A 19,007-nucleotide genomic window follows, 5' to 3' on the forward strand; every position below is an offset into this window, starting at 1 on the left:
TGTGCGGTGTGCCCTTTCTACAATTGCTTGTCCGGTAGGTGAGGGTGGGATTCCTGTGATATGTGAAATTCCTCACTCTGATAGGAAATTTCTTACCTTTTCAGAGACGTACGCTGGTCCGTTATCGGTTTTTATCTGTTTTGGAGTGCCAAGGGTAGCAAAACAGCTTAGCCAGTGTCTTATTACATCCTTGGCTTTCTCACCTGTGTGTGCTGTAGCAGTTATGTACTGTGAATGTGTGTCTACAGTTACATGTACATATTTCAAGGTGCCAAATTTGGGGATGTATGTGACATCTGTTTCCCAGATCTCATTGGCCATTAACCCTCTGGGGTTAACGCCTTCCTGAGATGGCATGGGGGTGATTTTTTGACAATCTGGACAAGTCAATATGATATCTCGAGCCTGATTAATTGTAATTTTGAATTGTCTCTTTAGAGAGCGTGCATTCTGATGAAAAAATGAATGGGACAATTTTGCTTGCTCTAGGGTCCTGGGTACTATGTTAAACATTGCTGCTTTGTCAGCCTCCCGGTTCCCTGCAGCTATTGGCCCTGGCATGTCAGTGTGGGATCTGATGTGCATTATGTAGAAATCAAACTTTCTGTGATTGACAAGAAACCAGATAGAACGCATTTCAAACAAGAGATGAGGGTTAGAAACATCTCGAAGAAACAAACATTCCAGATGTGAGACTAACCCTGCAGCACAACAAGAATCAGTAACAATATTAACAGGTTGTTCAGAAAACTTTCCCAAGGCAATACGAATGGCAGCCAGTTCCAGAACCTGCACAGAGCTTTGGTTCAAGGTCTGTACTTCTCATTCCCATTGTCTTGTATCAGGATTTACCCAAGTTACTGCAGCCTTTTCTGTTCACCCAGATGCATTTGTAAAGACTGTGAGGCCTTTTACTGGCTCACTTTTGCATCTAGTTGTGGCCCTTAAAGGTAAATTATTGATTTCTGCCCAAAGTCTGTGCTTAGGGAGATTGACTGAAATGTCACCATCAAAACCTGCCAAGGCAGCTTGGAATCCTGTGTCCTCAGCCAGCATCCAATCCAGATTGTCCTTCATGGCTGGGAGGTAGATGATTGCTGGATCCCTTCCGTCCAGTTCCTGTAGTCATCCTCTGCCTTTAATGACAAGCTTAGTAAACATTTCATTAGTTGTCCATACAGTTTTAGGTGGTGTGTGGGGCAGAAACAGCCATTCCAGAACCAGCAGCGGGTCTTTCTCAGTCTGATCCCACTGAAACAAGACTCAAATGGCTGGTACCTGCTGGGAACTAAGGCCAGGCAGATTTGCAGTTCAGGATCTCTCCTCCTGCCCTGCCTATTTTCTATCGCCTTGGCCCAAATGTCTAACGCCTGTTTGGCCTCTGCTGTCAGAGATCTGTCAGACATTAGGTCAGAGTCCCTCTTTAGCAACACAAACAGAGGGAGTAGCTCCTCTCTGATTAAGCCTAGAATAGGCCTTAACCAATTAATGGCTCCCAGGAGTTTTTGCAACTCATGTAAGGTTAAAGTGTCTTTTACCTTGAGCTGCAGTGGCTGTGGGGAAATTTCTTTTTGTGTAATCCTCCATCCAAGATAGCTCCAGGTCTGCGATCGCTGGATTTTCTCTGATGCAACCTGCAACCGTGCTTCTTGGACAGCATCAGTCAAGGAAGTAACAACAATTTGCAGTCCATGTTCTGTGGCCATGCTAATTAAAATATCATCCATGTATTGGTAGATTATTGCAGAGGGAAAATGCTTTCTGATGGGGTGAATAGCGTTTGCCACTACTGTTTGACATATTGTAGGACTGTTTTTCATCCCCTGAGGAAGGACAACCCAGTGATACCTTTGCATGGGTGGTGAGTTGTTCAATGCCGGGATGGAAAATGCAAACCTTGGGGCATCCTTGGGGTACAGAAAGATGGTTAAAAAGCAGTCCTTTAAATCAATTATAATTAGCGACCAATTTGCTGGGAGCATAGTGGGTGAGGGCAACCCTGGTTGCAATGCTCCCATCGACTCTATGACTGCGTGTACTGCCCTGAGGTCCTGCAGCATCCTCCATTTGCCAGTCTTTTTGGGGATGCAAAACACAGGAGTATTCCAGGGACTGTTTGTTGGCACAATATCTCCTGCTTCTAATTGCTCTTTTACAAGCCTTTTTAAATGTTCAAGCCATTCCTTTTTCATAGGCCATTGATCTACCCAGACCAGCTGGTCACTTTTCCAGACTAGCTTAATCAGTGCTTGGGACGGCTGACCAATGGCCCCTATTGAAAAACCTGGCTGCTTGCAGGAGAAATTTGCATGACTGTACCCAACTGTACAAGTACATCTCTTCCCCACAGTGAACAAGAAATTGGAGCAATAAAGGGAGCTACTTTTGCTAATCGTCCCTCTGGTCCCAAGACAGTGAGTACTTGGGCACTCTGTCTGGGCCTTTGTGTGCCTCCCACCCCGTGAATGGTTGCAGCAGGGCAAACAGTGGGCCAGTCAAGCGGCCATTCAGAGTCTTTTATGATGGAAACATCAGCTCCCGAATCCAAAAGGCCTGTAAATCTGTGCCCATTAACCTGGCACGTCATCATGAGCAGCTGTGTGGCTGTGATGGCTGCTGCCCAGTAAACTTGTGGGTGTCCTGTGCTGCCAAAGGCCCCTGAACCCCGCTCCCTCCCCCCCTCCCCTACAGGCGACGCACTGTAGAAGGGTATTAGTTGAGCAATCTTCTGTCCCTTTGGAATGAAACAGGGGGGTGAAGGGGTCCATGCCATTATTAGAATCTCACTATGAGAATCTGAGTCTGTTACTCCAGGCAGCACAAATAAACCCATTCTGGTGGTGGAGGACCTTCCAATCAGCAGTGCGTGTATCCCTGGGCTAAGGAGACCCCAACTCCAAGTCGGGATTAGCACTACCTCAGTGGAAGTTATGAAGACTGCGTCCCTGTTGGATAGGTCCAGCCCAGCGCTGGCTCCTGTTCCCCTGTGTTGCATTTGTTTGTTGCATTGGGGCATGCAACAGCGCCCCTCGCCTCCAGTTTTTTGGCACCCTTCTTGCTTTTGGGTGCTTTCGGGGTGCCACTGTTAGGGGTTTCCTAGGGCAATCCCTCTGAAAGTGATCAGGGGCCCCACGAATGTAGCAACCATTTCTGGGTCTGGCTCCCTCCTGTGCTCTTAATTGGGCACTCAGTGCTACTGCCAGTAAATCAGTTTGATGTGTCAAGGAACCAACCCCCTGACAGGCACGAACCAGCTCTGAAATGCTACAGATTTCCCTTTTAGAAGGGTCTGCAGAACTCTTTTACAATCAGGGTTCGCGTTTTCGAAAGCCAGTCGCCTGCTAAGTATTTCCCTGGCTTCCTCGTTTTCAATCTGCCTATCTAGGGCAGATTGCAGCCAATCTAGGAATTGTGTGTATGGTTCTGTTGGGCCCTGCATTATCTTTCTGAATGACAAGTTGGTGTCTTTATCTGATGTGGGTAGTTTTCTCATTGCCCGCATGGCATGTTTTGCTATAACTTCATATATTTCTCTATTGTACCCGGTTTGTGAGTCTATGGAACTCACTGTGAGTTGGTGCGTTGTTACCCCTGCTTGTGGGTCATTAGCATAGGAGCAGATTTCTCTAAAATCGTTCAGCCACACATTGTACGGGGTGTTAGTTAGGCTTATTTTTAAGAGGGTTCTCCAGTCATGTGGCATGAAAATGTATGTGGAGCTCAGTGTTTCTAAAAATGCAAGTGTGTTAGGGGAGGATACACCAGTTTCTCTTATCAGCTGTCTCAGCTCTTTAGTTAGTTCAGCTCTTTAGTTAGGGCTGAAATCGGTGGTTTTGGCGTGGACCAATAATGACGGGACATGCATTTATCACTTGCAAATCCCCTATTCGCAATGCCTCCTCTCTACACAAACCCCATCTATCAATCGATCCCTCTCCGTATGTTGCTTCGTCCCCTCCCGGTAGAGCCATCCAGAAATCCTCCTCCTCATCCCCCCATTCCTCCCCACCGGTAGCCCCTGTGAAACCGGTTCCCTGTGGGTGGGCGGTGGTGGGTAGAGGGGACGGCGCAGGGGCGGGGAAGGATGGGTCGTTTTCCGGTCTGCGTGGCGGGCGAGATGGCGGTGCCCACCCCTGGGCACGTGTTCAGTGGTCATCTGCGGAACGGGTTGGCGAGTAAGCTGGGTTAGCCCCCCCATTGCTGTCACGGGGCCCCCTGCGGTGGTCCCACGGGCTGGGATCTCGCATCTCAGGCCCCGCCCCTTTCCGCCGACTCCTGTCCCTTGGGTTCCCGGTTCCCTTCCCCGTAGTTAAATTGTGAACGGCTCCACTCCGCCCTCCTGCCAGGCTTTGTGTGTTTAAACTTTAGCGCGTAAAAGTTGGGCTGTTGCTAGCAGCGTGAGCGGAGGGTGTGTGTGTTGGTGTTGGGTGCGTTTGTTGTTCTTTGGTGTGCTCTGCTTAATGCAGACATTATTGCTTGCCAGGCTGGGTAAGCATTGTTCGCTTGGGGGTCCCCCCCCGAGCTTTGAGTTTTATGAGGTTTCCTATTTTATCCCAAATCTGTATGTGGAGGGCTTCAACCAGAGGCAGTTCTGGTACAGCCGCTTTAATGAACCGTACCAACTCTGTTAATTCAGCCCTTGTAGCCTGTACGTGATAGGGCTTCAGCAGGGTGGCTAATGCGTCTGTATCCTGTGATAGCTCAGTGGGGAAAAAGTTTCCCATTTTACCATTGAGTCTTGGCGCTGCTAGCATGCGCTGCTGAAGAAGGTCTGTCTGTTTGCTGGTCTGTCCCGGTTCTCTGTCGAATGAGTCTGTGAGGCTAGGGTGCGGCGTCCCGGCATCGGCAGCTGGTGTCCCTGGCGCGGCTGCGAGCGGCGGGCGCGGGGCAGCGGTGGTGGCAGGCGGGCGAGCAGCGCTGGCGTCGGTCGGCTCGGCATCGGTCGGCAGCGGCAGGCGCTGGGTCGGCAGCGGCTGGCGAGCGGCTGCAGGCAATCGGCGTGTGCACGGGCTTCTGTGACGAGCGGCAGCGGCAGCACTGGCGTCGTCGTCTCAGTCATGTGGTGGCGGGTGCCAGTCGTCGGCCGGCGGGTGCGGGCACGGCTCTGTCTACGGCGACCGGGGGGTCCGCGGTGGCGGTTCTGCGCGGGGCAGGAGCAGCGTGGGCGGAGCGGCGGCTGCGGCGGCAGTGGCGGCAGCGGCGGCAGCAGCTCCAGGGTCCCCACAGATTGCTGGGCGGTGCGGGGGCCAGGGCGCTGTAGCGGGAAGGCGCGGCGCGGTGCTTTCGGTAGGTCCCGGCGTGGTTTGAATGTGGCGCGGCGGGTTTGCGGTGGTGCTTTTAAGCGCGCCACAGAACCGGCAGGGGCGGCAGGCAGGCGGGGAGCTGCGGTGGTTTCTGCCAGGCAGGAACCGGTGCAAGCTTTGCGGGGCTGGAGGTTGCTGAGGATGTTGGAACGCGGCAGCAGCGGCGCCGCCTTTTTAACGCACACAGTTGAACCATAGTGCGCAGTTAGTAACGGGGCTTCCCCTGGTGGTTTCAAGGTGCACCGCGACCCAGGTCTCCGAGCTGCAGCACACCCCCCGATCAGGGAAAAGCCTTTACCATGTGAGATGTACGGCTGCGTTCAGCTTGACTCACCGCTCCGGTGTAAGTTGGAGTTCGTTCTGCCTGCTCCTGCTGCTTCGATCTGTCGGCTTCTTCTTTTCTTCGTTCTTCTTCTATCGTGCACTATTTTTAATGTTTTTGGAGCTCCTAAACTAATTTTCTGTTTCTCAGAAGCCACTGAGACAACGGATTTAAAGACGTCTACGTTTTTTGTGGTTAAAAGATTCCCAAGTCAAAATAATAGACTTGATAACCGGAATCTACCATGTGTTATACCTGATCCAGGGTAAATAACTGACTTAATATAAGCTAAAAGAGTGCGAGTTCGGGCACCATGTGTTGTGGGCGCTAGTCCTTGTATAACAAGGAAAAAGACTGCTCCTCATGGTGGGGTGAACAAAGAGACTTTATTTCAAAATCCGTGCTCTTTTATCCTTACATACCATGTGACTTCTTTAGCCAATGGAGTTACCTATGACGGCGCATGCTCTTTTGGGCTTCACTGCCCCGGCACATCCCTTGTGCCTTTAGACACGCCTCCCACAGTGTGTCCTTTTTGGCACTCCATGGGCAGCAAGAGCTTTCTGTGTTTGCACCTTTGGTGTGGAATAAATCTTTGTTCGTATGCAATTTTGGGAGTAGGGCTGGCAGTAGGGAGACAGATGTGAAAAAAGCAAACAAAAGCCCTTATGCCCAGGAAAGAAAGAGTGGAAGCTTTTGCTTTGTGGTGTAGTGTGTGGGCCAGGCTGAGCACTCGATGAGCAGCAAAAGCTTTCTGTTGTGGTACCTTTGTTCTTGAAGTAATCTTCGTCCGTTTGTAATTTTGGGAGTTGGGCTGTCAGTTGGGAGGCAGGGTTAAAAACAGGAAACAACAGCCCTTATGCCCAGGAAAGAAAGTCTGGAAGATTTTGCTTTGTGTTGCATTTGGTGTGTCAACCTGGACACTCCATTGACAGTAAAAACTCGCTCTGCTGGCACCTTTGGTTTGGGAGGAATCTCTTTTTGTATGAAATTTTGGGAGTCGGACTTGCAGTTGGGAGGCACGGTTCAAAACAAGAAAAAACAGCCAATATCCCCAGGAAAAAAAACCTGGAAGCTTTGGCTTTGTGTTGTAGTTGGCGTGTGAACCTGGGCACTCCATGAACAGCAAGAGCTTTCTGTGCTGGCACCTCTAGTGTGGAAGGAATCTTTGTTTGTATGCAATTTTGGGAGTCGGTCTATCAGTTGTGAGGCAGGTGTGAAAAAAGGAAACGAGTCATTTCTCCAGGAAAGAAAATTGGAAACGTTGGTTTTCTGGTGTCCTTGCTGGGTCAGCCTGGGCACTTTATGGGCAGCAAGAGCTTTCTGTGCTGGTGCCTTTGGTGTGGGAGGAATCTTTGTTTGTATGCAATTTTGGGAGTCGGGCTGTCAGTTGGGCAGCACGGTTCAACATAGGAAACAACAGCCGTTATCCCCAGGAAAGAAAGAGTGGAAGCTTTTGCTTTGTGGTGCAGGTGGTGGGTCAGCCTGGGCGCTCCATGGGCAGCAAGAGCTTTCTGTGCTGGCAACTTTAGACTGGGAGGAATCTTTGTTTGTATGCAATTTTGGGAGTCGGGTTGGCAGTTGGGAGGTAGGTATGAAAAGAGGAAACAATAGCCCTTTTGCCCAGAAAAGAAAGTCTGGAAGCTTTAGCTTTGTGGTGCAGCTGGTGTGTCATTCTGGGCACTCCATGGGCAGGAAGACCTTTCTGTGCTGGCACCTTTAGTGTGAAAGGAATCTCCATCCGTATGCAATTTTGGGAGTAGGGTTGGCAGCTGGGAAGCAGGACTGAAAATGGGAAACAGCCCTTATCCCCAGGAAAGAAAAATGGAAGCTTTGGCTTTGTGGTTCAGTTGGTGTGTCAGCCTGTGAACTCCATGGGCAGCAAGAGCTTTCTGTGCTGGCACCTTTAGTGTGGGAGGAATCTTTGTCCGTATGCAATTTTGGGAGTCGGGCTGGCAGTTTGAGCGCAGGGTTTTTTTCAGAAAACAACAGCCCTTTTCCCCAGGAAAGGAAGACTGGAAGCTTTGGCTTTCTGATAAAGTTGGTGGGCCAGCCTGGACACTCCATGTGCAACAAGAACTTTCTCTCCTGTCTCCTTTGTTGTGGCCGGAATTTTCCTCCGTATTCAATTTTGGGACTTGGGCTGAAAAAAACAAACAAAAGTTGTTGTTCCCAGTGTCAGAGACTGAAATGGTTGATTATTTATGCATTCTAGGAGACTCTTGCAGGCTTTTTACTTTTGCATTATACCTCGGATGGACAGTTGGGCCTGTCCCTCCCTCCATTGAAGAGCCAAGTTTGCAGGCTTTTGAGTTTTGCATTATGCCTCTGATGGGCAGTTGGACCCATCCCTCCCTCCAGTAATGAGCCGAGCTTGCAGGCTTTTGACTTTTGTATTATACCTCTGATGGACAATTAGGTCCATCCCTCCCTTCAGTGCTGTAAGGGGGGTACTTTTGAATTAGATGATCAATGGAGCATAGAGGCGTGAGAACGGAATCATATTAGGATGTGAAACCAGCTAGAGTATGGTACAATGTAACTTCATGGCACAAGCTAATTGTAAGGTCCATTGTGCTTTTTAGCAAGTCAGCCTGATATCCCCTATTATCAGAGCTGAGTTCTTCCTTGGTTTTGCTACATATTGCAAGATAGATACATCTACCCTTGAAACACAATGGTAGAGGTCATACATAGGGGTGAGAAAGATGATGATGGGAGGAAGATTATGTGGGCAGGGGTCGTTCGCCCCTTGCCCTACAAGTAGGGCTTGCGCAGACTGTTGCCATTAGGTAATGATCAGGCGGTGTTTGGCTGCCACTCAGGCATCACCTTGCACTGCGTACTGGCCCTACGTAGTGTAATGTGGAACTGATAAAAATGGGGTGTCAGGACTGCTGAGCCGAGCGATCCTCATCCTGCCACCGAGACTGTGTTGCTCCGCGGGGACGCCTGCTAAGCATGATTGCCGACCAGCTGCTGCAGATCCTGACAGCCCTGGCCTGTCTGTGTGGGTAAGCAGTTTTTTGATAGGAAGCAACTGAGAGAACAAACTTTTTAATATCCTTTTAGTGTTCCTTTAATTCTCCTTTTATGTTTATAGTCTTTTTCCTTTATTTTCCCTTTTTACTAACCAATATCGTGTTATCCATAATATTGTGTTAAGATCCTTTTTTTTCTGGTATCCTTTTTCACTAGTTAATACTGTATTAAATGCTGTTCGTAGTATTTGTTTTAATGCCACCCGATAAGGTAGTTATTTTGTATCCTTTTTTAGTTTTTAATTCCTCTTTCTAAGTTTATCACTATTATTTTTATTCTCACTGTAATAAAAGATATTTTGTGTGTTTGAATATTTTTGGCACTTGTCTTTATTCCGGACATGTATCCAAACGAACTGTTACAAGTGCTGAAGGTGTCAAGCCCTGAAAAGGCAAGAAGAAAACAACTCCCCGCCTCAGGGGAGATGCAAAAGCATGCTGAGGGTATATAAACTGACTGCTGACTTTGGGATTTTGGGTTTTCCTTCTCCCCTACCGCCTGCAAATCGAAACCATCACTTTCAAGATTGCCAAGCTGCATCGCTGGATCCAGTGGGTGGTGACTATATAAGTTTCTTTCTCACTCTCTTCTTTCTCCTTGCTCTCCCTTACTCTTATCGTGTCTTTCTCTCCCCTATGCATTTTCTTCCCCCCCAAAGGTTATCTCTATGTCACATCGTTATATGACAACACCCAAAATGCTAGCATACCTGTTGATAGAGAATTGTTAAAATAAACCTTACCAATATATGTTTTCAGACAGCGATTATTCAGTGTCTTTTCACTCTAATCCACCCCAAGGGAATTATTGATAAAAACCTGGGTTACCCCCCCCTTTTCCTGGGACGGGTCGTAACACCCCAGGAAGGAAAGCCTGGATGCTTTGGCTTTGTGGTGCAGTTGGTGGGCCAGCCTGGGCACTCCATGTGCAGCAGGAGTTCTCTGTCCTGGCACCTTTGGTCTGGGAGGAATCTTCCTCCATCAGCAATTTTGGGACTCAGGCTGGCAGTTTGAGCGCAGGGCTGAAAAACAGCCCTTATCCCCAGGAAAGAAAGCCTGGAAGCTTTGGCTTTGTGGTGCAGTTGGTGGGCCAGCCTGGGCACTCCGTGTGCAGTATGAGCTTTCTGTCCTAGCACCTTGGGTGTGGGAGGAATCTTTGTTTGTATGCAATTTTGGGACTAAGGCTGGCAGTTTGAGCGCAGGGTTGAAAAACAAACAGCCCTTATCCCCAGGAAAGAAAGCCTGGAAGCTTTGGTTTTGTGGTGCAGTTTGTGGGCCAGCCTTTGCATATTAAGCACTGTTGGAACAGCCTTAACCCTTATGAATCCCCATTGCCCTCAGAATTTACCTGCAGAGAGGAAGGACATGTTTCTGAGCTGCACAAACCCCACGTTCCTCATGACACAGCAAGTTAGCTTGGGTCTGATTCTGAAGAATTGCAGACACGTGACCCCCCGAGCGTGGCAGGGTCCTGTTTCAGCAGGGTCGAGTCCATTCCTTTCTGGCTCAGGGCCAGCGTGTCCTGCTTTCAGATGTCTGCTTTGGAGAGCAGGGCCTGCTGGACCCCACAGGGCTGCTCTGCGGGATGTGCTGTGGGCCCACTCAGAGAGCTTCCCTCTGCTCTCTGGGGCTGACTACTGGATTCCTGCACTTTCCTCTGCTTTCCATTTCCAGGAATAAAGGTTGACTTTTCAAATCACGATGGCTGTATGCATGTGTGCGTGTGTTTGTGTATGTGTTGTAGGACAGAAATTGTGTGAACAGTTTCTGTTGCATGTCTGTGATTTCTCCCCTGGCATGGCTGGGTGCAGATAGTAAAAAATACTGCGCCACTAAGATGGCTACTCGAGCTAAAGTGAGAACAAAGGTGGATTCATGCCAGATGCCAAGGAGGAGTTTTGGCAGGTGAATAAAATTTTCTCATCTATGACCACCTGTTGTGGTCCAATTAGCAATGGACAACAGAGCATGTTTTCCTTATGTAACCAATGTAGTGTGAACAAGAAGCTAAGCGTCATGAGCACTATATAATCTGTGTTTCTCCTAATAAAGTAGACATTTTGCCTGATCACATTGGTCTAAGAGCAGTTTGTCCGTACCCTTCCATCAAGATGTATGAAGACTTGGAAACTCAAGACGCCATTAATGCCTGAACCACTTCCCAAAAAAGGCTGCCACTTGGAGGCCATGAGCTTATATTTACTTCTGTTTCTTACATGACAACACTCTGCCATCAAAAGATGAGCTAAGACTAGACTTCTCTTTTCATTTCGAGTTTGTGTAGGACCGGAAAAGCAAAGAACTTCCTCCTGGAGGTTAGAGAGGGGAGTCATACCCAGTCCAGAGTGTCATTGTAAGAACAGCAGTGAAGGAAAGAAGAACAAGGGGGAGAAAGAATGGCAGAAGATATCATTTATGCTGACTTGTACTTGCCTGAATCAGCCAGACCCAGAGTACAGAAGGTCACTGATGTCCAAGGTAGGTCACTTGGTGTGCACTGAGCTTTCTTTGCATTCTTCAGTTTGTTTTCCACATATTTTGAAGGCGTGCCATGGAGCACCAAAGCCCCAAAGAGCATGAAGGAAATGTGAGGGCCAGTGCTGGGAAAAATGTGCAAGTGGGTTGTCCAGATACAGTTTTTTACCACAAAAAAAAAATGTAGGGAAGATTGTACTAAGGTGTACTTTTCATTTTTAAGGTGAAAGTGTAAGGGAGAGTATCTTGTTTGATATAAAGAGTAGTTTTTTTCAATTTTGGAGACTGTTCCACAGCTGAACACCCAGTGGCCCTGAACCAGGCAGACTCTGATTCCTGCAGCAAAGGGATCAGGATTGAGTGTCTCCTGTTGCTGGTGTTTGCAGCAGTCTCAGGCACAGGCTATTTCTGCTCCCTGAGCACAGCAGACATTGCCTCGGGGTTTTTCCTCCTGGCTTGGTCTGTGCAAACTACTTTTTGAATACATCAAGAACAAAATGTTTCATGGACAGGTTTGGTGTGATTTAGTACCAAAGGCTTTGCAAAATTCTAACCTATGATTTAGCTTTCTTTAATGCACTAAAAATTATTGCACAACCTTTTGCATTGGTTTTGCTACATCTGCATGACATTAGTTCCTAAAAAGCAGACTTTGTGTCTCTGTTCATTTTTTTCCTTCCCTTTCTTTTTAATCTTCCTATCTCTTTGACAAAAATAATTCCTTGTTATTCTGTGCTCATCTTTTATAGAAAGTGTGAATCCTGCTTATCTATTTTCAGATGGGTGGAGTTTCTCACACACCAAGAAACAGTGTTTTATCACCTGTTTCAACAGATAATTTCATGGCTAAATGGACAGGCAACCACAAGAGATGCCACCTAATTAAAAGTTCCATTTGCCTTATCATTTAATCCATATATTCCTATATAGAGTTTTTATAAAGTTTGAACAGCATTTTTTCTTTCTCTGCTTGTGCCTTTCAGGGAACCCCCTACCAATTCTTTGCTTCTATGTGTTCACTGAATTTATGCAAAATATTTCCCAGGTATTATCTCCCTCTCAAGACATTTTTGTTCACTTTTGTCTACATTGCAAATGTGTGCGTGTGCCCATGTCTCTTCTGTTATTGTCTGCACTGAAGAAAAGCCAGATCTGTTCCTGCTTTGAGCAAGTCCTACAGGATGTGAATGTATCATCATAGAATATAGAACCATAGAATATTCTGAGTTGGAAGGGACCCACAGGGATCATCGAGTCCAACTCCTGGCTCTGCACAGACACCCCAACAATCCCACCATGTGCCTGAGAGTGTTGTCCAAACACTCCTTGACCGCTGTCAGCCATGGTGCTGTGCCCACTGCCCTGGGGAGCCTGTTCAGTGCCCAACCACCCTCAGGGAGAAGAACCTTTTCCTAATATCCAACCTAAACCTCCCCTGACACAGCTCCAGATGTTCCCTCAGGTCATGTCACTGTTCACCACAGAGAAGAGAATTGGCTTCTTTAATGGAGAAAAATACTATTTAGGCATATTTAAACACTTAAGTTGTTTTCATGTGTTCATAATTTCTTATAATTTCAGACATTTCTGTTTCCTTTAAGTTGTTTTTCAGCTCTCTGTGTACTCTGTTATTTTTGCTCGGGCTCAGGTTCTACATACACAGAAGTGAAACTGAATTCCCGAGACACAAATGCTGCAACAGGACACACATCAGCTGGTGAGTTTTTAGCTGTGTGATAAATTGTTAGGGCTTTAAATGAGAAGGGCAGAGGGGGCCATACCTTATGTTCCAAAAATGCGGTGATATAAACCTGTGTGAGAGATAGAAACAGGCAATTGTTCACTCTACATTATCAGAGCAGGGAGAACTCAAATGCAGCTAAACCCTCGTCAGCTTCACTGACAGAGGAAAATAAGGATATTATGGGCCAAACAAAGAAATCACCCAGCCCAGCCTCCTGTCGCCAACAGCACTGAAAAGTCAACAACTAAAGTTGAAGTAGCAGACAGTGGGCATGTGTGATATCTTCTGGTAATAGTTTCATATGCAGTACTTTCACATTTCCCTCAGGGACTTACTGAGACTATGATTCCTAATGCAAGAGGATTTAATGTCATCATTCCCAGGAGATCTTCAAAACCTGACTGTGCCTGGTCCTGGACACCCTGCTCTGGCCAACACTGCTTGAGCAGGGCAGTTGGAGTAGGTGATGTGAGAAGGTCACTTCCAATCTAAACCATTCCATGGCTGTGTGGTCGGAAAAGCAGAGCTGCTGTCCACAGATCTCCTCTATTGTTTTTTTGACTTGAGTTCATAGTAGATCTCTTACTTTCTAGTCCCTGGGTGCAAAGAGAGCTTTAGGAGTGGGATTCCAAAACAGCACTAGCAATGCAGCTATATGCCACCTAATGTCCCTTGGAATTGGTCACTATATTCTGCTTTACTGGATAGTCAATCTGCTCTTCACAGCTGTGTCACCTTCCTTTAGCCTGTTCCTAGAGCATTCTTGGCAGGTGCCTTGTATTGGCCACATGTTCCAAGGTGCTGTCCTTCAATAACCCCAAGGCTGCCTCTGTGGATTTCAGTCTCTCTGAGCAGACATTTTTAGCACCTTTTTGACAGTCACCCTCTCCTTGGTGCAGTTCCCTCTCTTACACACCCACTCTCTAGTTGTCCTTATACAAACCAGTGCTATGAGGGCTCTCTTCCCTTTAACCTGTTCCTCAAACACATTCCATATCACTGTTCCGTTCCCCAAGCCCAGGTGTCCAGAGCCACCAGGACATTCAGCCTGGCTTCAGCAGGCAGATCTGGAAGGCCTCAGATTCCCAGAGTGAGCCTGAAAAAGGCACCTGAGAGTGAAGAGGAAGGGGCTTTTTTCCAGCTCTTAACCTTTAACATTTATTTTTTCTATCTGTAGGTAGAAGCTGTTCCAGAAAACATGTTGCTGCACTAGTTGCTTTATTGGTTGTGATAATCCTCCTACTGGTCCTGGCTGGGTGTCTGGTACACCAGTGTAAGTTCTGAAATAAATGTAATAACAGCAATTAATTTGTGCCTCTCACTCACCCAGTGACATCTAGGTCATGACCTCCAATGCCAGTATCAACAGAAGGACAGTTTGAAGGCAAAAGACAGCAACTTTTAACAAACTGTGTTTGAAAGAGGAAATCCGTAAGAGAGTACAGTCGCTTGAAAGTTTAAGTATCAAAACAACAATACACAAAACCCAACACCCAATTGAAAAAGTGACAATGTTCAGATACTAAAGAATTTATTACACAGATGTTTTGGAGAAAGAAATCAAGATAAAATAATACCTTTTGGTATTAGGATTGCGATTGGTGAGAATATTTCAAGACGACATTGTATCATGTCAACAAGATGACTGTGACAGCAAAATCTTTAAATATGAATAAAAGGTCATTTTATAGAGGCAGCTAAGTCATAACTTAAGGAAGTGTATTTACAACTTCAAGGAATCATTTTTAAATTTCAGTTGGGCTTGACTGTATTTTTCCCATCCTTTGATAGCTGAGCAAGCTTGAGAGGCTTCCACAATCAATCACAACTGATGAAAGTTTTTAAAACCTCACAGGAACTCTGCTTTCTTGTTCTGGCCTGGGGGAGCAGCACTGTTGGAGCAGCTTCCAGCTGGGGCACAGGAGGGCTCTGCCCCAATATGTGCCCAGGGCTGTTCAGTGTGGGAGCAGACAGTGCAACTGGGATTGCAACAGTTCAGTGGGATTGCAACTCCAGGCTGGGTGGGAAATGAGCTGAGCCAAGGGCACAATGGCTGGAGCCCTGAGCTCCCAGAAATGGCTCCTGTTTCCTCTTGCTGTGGTTCTGTGTGTGCTGTGCATTACAGTCACCACTGCTCTGAAAAGGTGTGAGGCAATTCTGGTTCAGTTTCAGAGTCTGGCTCTTTGGAAATCTGCCCTGCAATAGGAAGGACTGTTTTGAGAGGTATTTTTTAATGGATGAGCAAAAAGGTAGACAGGGCATTCTATACTGGGTGATGGGGATGTCAAAGAAGTCCAGGACAGCTTTGACAGTGTATAGAAAAATAATCCTTCATTCCAAGCAGAAATTGTATTGTTATTTTCCAGATCATCCAACTGCAAGCAGCCCACAGGACTCAACAACATTGCCCCAAGTCCCTGATGAGGCACTAGGTAGGTAATGCTCTGTCATTCCAAAGAGTTTCCAGAAGCCTGTTGGATTGCCTCTGAAGGGCAGCAGGAGAGGGGCTGTGTCTAGATTTTGTTCAGAAGGGAAATATGGCTTATTAATGGCTTAATAAGACAAGACCCAGCAGCAAGGATTGCAAACAACCAAATCCTTTATTTGAAGGAAAAGCCCCCAGTATATACCCTCGGGGGGCATGTGATTCGCCTAGACCCAATCACAGCAGAATACACACTGCCTATGTGTGTCAGTGTACTTCTGGAGATCCCAAACCCCAGAATGCCTCACCCTGTATCCCTGGGGTACATCTCCTACAGGGAAACAAACACATAAAACCTCAGCCATCTCAGGAATCAAAACCTTATCCAAGAGACTCCCAGGATGAGCTCTGGAGGACAGAGATGTTTCCCATTTGCATCTCCTTTAGGAGCAGGGTTGGGTCAGCTCTGCACTTCTGTCTCAGAGGTGGGAAGAGCTGATGACTCTCTCCTGCCAGTGCAGAGGAGTCTGTGGCAGGGGAAGGCACAGAAATAACAATTCCTCTGGTATTCTAGCACTGCAGTGAGCAGGATGGATAATGTGCTTGGACTGCTTTTCCAATCCCCTTCCGTTCTTGGCATCTTAACTCAGTGCAATTGCCTTTTGCTGTTTAGGAGCTGCTGGATCCCCAACAAAAGTGTCTCATGCAGGCCCTGTCTCCCTGAATCTCATCCCCCTTTCCAGGTCCCATTCTCTGTTCCTTGTGGTCCCTGCCTGGCAATGGAGAGAAATGTTCAATCTCTTAGCAGCACCACGACTGAAAGATGCTTTTTTTGCCCTGATCATTTCTCTCTATCTGCTGAGCAAAGAGTGGCATGGCTGGATAATGTTTTTTGTGGTGCTCCCTCTCTGCCTATTGCCTGGTGACTCTTGGGCTGGGATCAGCTCCAGAGACTGTTGGAGATCCCTGGGGGGTCTGGTACAATTCTAAGCAGGACCACACAGGTATTTCTCTGGCTCTGGTTTCCTCTCTTACCTCTCTTTTGTCATGGGATCGTTTTGTGAGTGTGAACATGGATTTTCCCATATCCGTTCTTCCCTCCTGCAGCCTGCCCCAAACAATGGGAAAAACATGGGAGAAAATGTTACTTCTTTTCTCCAAATACACAAAAGGACTGGAATGCCTCCCGTAAACAATGTACTGCCATGGGTTCAGACCTGGTGATCATTGACAACAAGGAAGAACTGGTGAGATCTAAATCCATGGGGCTGTTCCAGGGTTATTTGGGCTACAGGGCAAAGGCCTGAGGAGTTCCACTGGTGTCTGCTCCTGTTGGATGTGTTTGGGGTCTCTAATCTGCTGCCAGCCACTTGGCATAGCTGGATGCTCACTGTGCCCTCTGTGTTGGCCATTTAGCACAAGCTTTCTGTACCTCTGATGAAGAAAATGTAATTTTAATGTATTGTCATGGTTTGCTTCCTTTCAAGCACTACCTCACTGAACAATCAAGACACAATTACTACTTACTTGGTCTCACATACTCTGAGAGGGAGCAGAAGTGGAAGTGGATTAACAACATGGAACATGACCCAGCCCTGTAAGCTCATTGCAGCAAGTCCCTGTCAGGCAATGTCTGGAAACAGGGAAAACCCCAAAGCCAGAGCAGACAGTCAAGAACACAAGTGAGATCAGGGACTGAGATTGGGCCTGATTCCTTGAGATACAGATGTTTCTGCTTCCTGTGACAAGAGGGAGCCTTGAAGTCCTATGGGAACACAGGCAAGTCCCATTAGGATGGCAAGAGAGGAAACAACTGGAGTTCTGGTGGGGAAGGAAAGATCTGACTGATGGAGTTGTGTGGGGAAAGGAAGGATAGAGGAGGCAGGGACAAGAGAGAGTGTGATGTCAGATGGAGGATGAAGGAGACCAAAGCAGGGGAGGGTCTCTGGATGGGAAAGCTTTGCCCAAATACTTTTGTTGAGAACTGGGGAAGAAAAGCAAGGAGTGGGAGGGAGACTCCAAGAAGGCAGTTTCTGCTCCCCCTGACAACTTGGCAGAAAGGCCAGGGGCCACTGTGCCTTTCACTGCATCACATCGGCTGTGTCAGGAATGAAACTAAACCTGGCTTTCTCTCCCTCTTCAGGTTTAATATAAGTGGACCTCATGGTGACTATCTCTGCACAGTCATTGGATTTAGGGAAGTACACACTGCACCTTGCAAGGGGGTCAAATCAACACAAAATATGTGTGAAAAAGCTGCAACTCTTTCAGAAAAGCTGCAACGAAAGCTAGACAGAGAGCTAAAAAGAAGAGTTCCAGGCAGGAATGTTATCCCTAGCTTCCTGTAGGATATGTGGATGGGATTTTCGTCATTCATTTTTAGCTGCCCAAATATGTAGTCAAAGGTGCTCCTCCAGGCTCCCTCCAGACCTCTTGTCAACCTCAGCCCACCCTTTCCCAAGATGGGAGTCTGAGACTGGGTGGATCCCCCTCCAGAGGAACCTGCATTTGCCCACAGTGGGAGTCTGGGACTTGCTCCTTCCAGAGAGAGCTCTGACTTTCAGGCAGCCCCAGTCAGGGGAGATGAGTCCAGCCTGGGGGACAGCTGTGATCCCCAACAGATCCTGTCTCTCACAAACACATCCATCTCTTCCCATATGTTCCCAGTCCTGCCTGTCCACAAGAAGACACTTCCCAGACCTGCCATGCCCTGCTCTGCCCTGCAGCCACAAGTGCACGTGAACACAGATACCTAGTTTGGCTCCTGCCCTGTCCCACAGATATGACTGACAGGACAAAGTCACATGTGTATGTGTATAAACCTTCCTATGGACAAAACTGGCTGTTAAAAAGCCAGACAAGGTACCAGACCCTGTGGGGCTGAAATGGGAATCACCACAAGAGGAACGATCCTCCACCACCACAGCTTTGTGAATGAAATCCCCCCTGGTCCTGTGAAGGTCAGGGAAGGTGTATCAGGTTCAGGACATGTTGGGGAAGGGCACAGGATGCAGAGCAGCAGAGACCAGCAATGCTTGAAAAACAGAGTCACAATTGAAGCTCATCTGGACAGAAAACAGGACAATCAAACCCAGAGCTACCAGGGAAGAAGCTGGTGAGAAGAGTGAGAGCGACCTACAGGGACTGACAACACAGTGCACTGCCCTCTTTTTCCTGGAGAATCATTGAAGCACAAAATTGTGCCTGAAGTTTTTTCCTTCTTCGACAAGTTAGTGCCAATGCCAGAAACAAGTGGTACCTGGAAAACAGAGATGTGATCAGCAAACAGGGAATGTTACCAAAGCTCTTCCAATGTGCTTCAATGGCTCTTGGGACCCTGGGCTTTTTGGGCCATTTTTTTTATTGTGTCCTTTGAGGCAGAATCATTCCTACTTAAAATGGTGACATTCCTGGCTCTCTCCTTAACCTGCAGGATGGAGAAAGCTCCTTGATGAAGTGATGGTGATGGCCAGGGTTCTCTTTGGGGGAAAATACCTTTTGTTTAATCAGAGAACTTATACTCATCATGTTGTGGCCAAAGGTAGTGAAAATGGAATTATACAGGAGAAACTGCCTCTTTCTGTCTCTCAGAAAAACAATCCTCTTCACTACCCTCATTTGACAAGAGGCTTTGGAAATATATTTGTAGTTCTTTGCCTGACTTTCGATCCCCAAAGAGCAAAGTAAGAACATGAAG

The 19,007-nt window shown here is 47.4% G+C and overlaps 2 protein-coding genes across 2 annotated transcripts in view; one reads left to right on the forward strand and one right to left on the reverse strand.

Annotated features, from left to right (window-relative positions):
- The window catches only part of LOC108504287 (endogenous retrovirus group K member 8 Pol protein-like), a 6,846-nt gene extending 4,259 nt beyond the window's left edge, over positions 1 to 2,587 (reverse strand). The window contains exons 1-3 of the mRNA XM_017829052.1: positions 2,459 to 2,587; positions 1,279 to 2,288; positions 97 to 604 (exon numbers count right to left, since the gene is read on the reverse strand). Coding sequence (XP_017684541.1) covers positions 97 to 604; positions 1,279 to 2,288; positions 2,459 to 2,587 — 1,647 coding nt within the window. The remainder of the gene's footprint in view (positions 1 to 96; positions 605 to 1,278; positions 2,289 to 2,458) is intronic.
- An 8,441-nt stretch (positions 2,588 to 11,028) lies between these two features.
- Positions 11,029 to 17,892, forward strand: LOC108504295 (killer cell lectin-like receptor subfamily B member 1F). The gene is made up of 7 exons (XM_017829062.1): positions 11,029 to 11,144; positions 12,790 to 12,858; positions 14,063 to 14,158; positions 15,252 to 15,317; positions 16,418 to 16,557; positions 16,798 to 16,907; positions 17,454 to 17,892. Exons 1-7 carry the CDS (start codon positions 11,063 to 11,065, stop codon positions 17,656 to 17,658), a joined length of 768 nt encoding a protein of 255 aa, XP_017684551.1. The 5' UTR covers positions 11,029 to 11,062; the 3' UTR covers positions 17,659 to 17,892.
- Positions 17,893 to 19,007: the final 1,115 nt, after the last annotated feature.

Source organism: Lepidothrix coronata, unplaced genomic scaffold (assembly GCF_001604755.1).
Source record: "Lepidothrix coronata isolate B3197 unplaced genomic scaffold, Lepidothrix_coronata-1.0 Scaffold158, whole genome shotgun sequence".
NCBI classification, from domain to species: domain Eukaryota; kingdom Metazoa; phylum Chordata; class Aves; order Passeriformes; family Pipridae; genus Lepidothrix; species Lepidothrix coronata.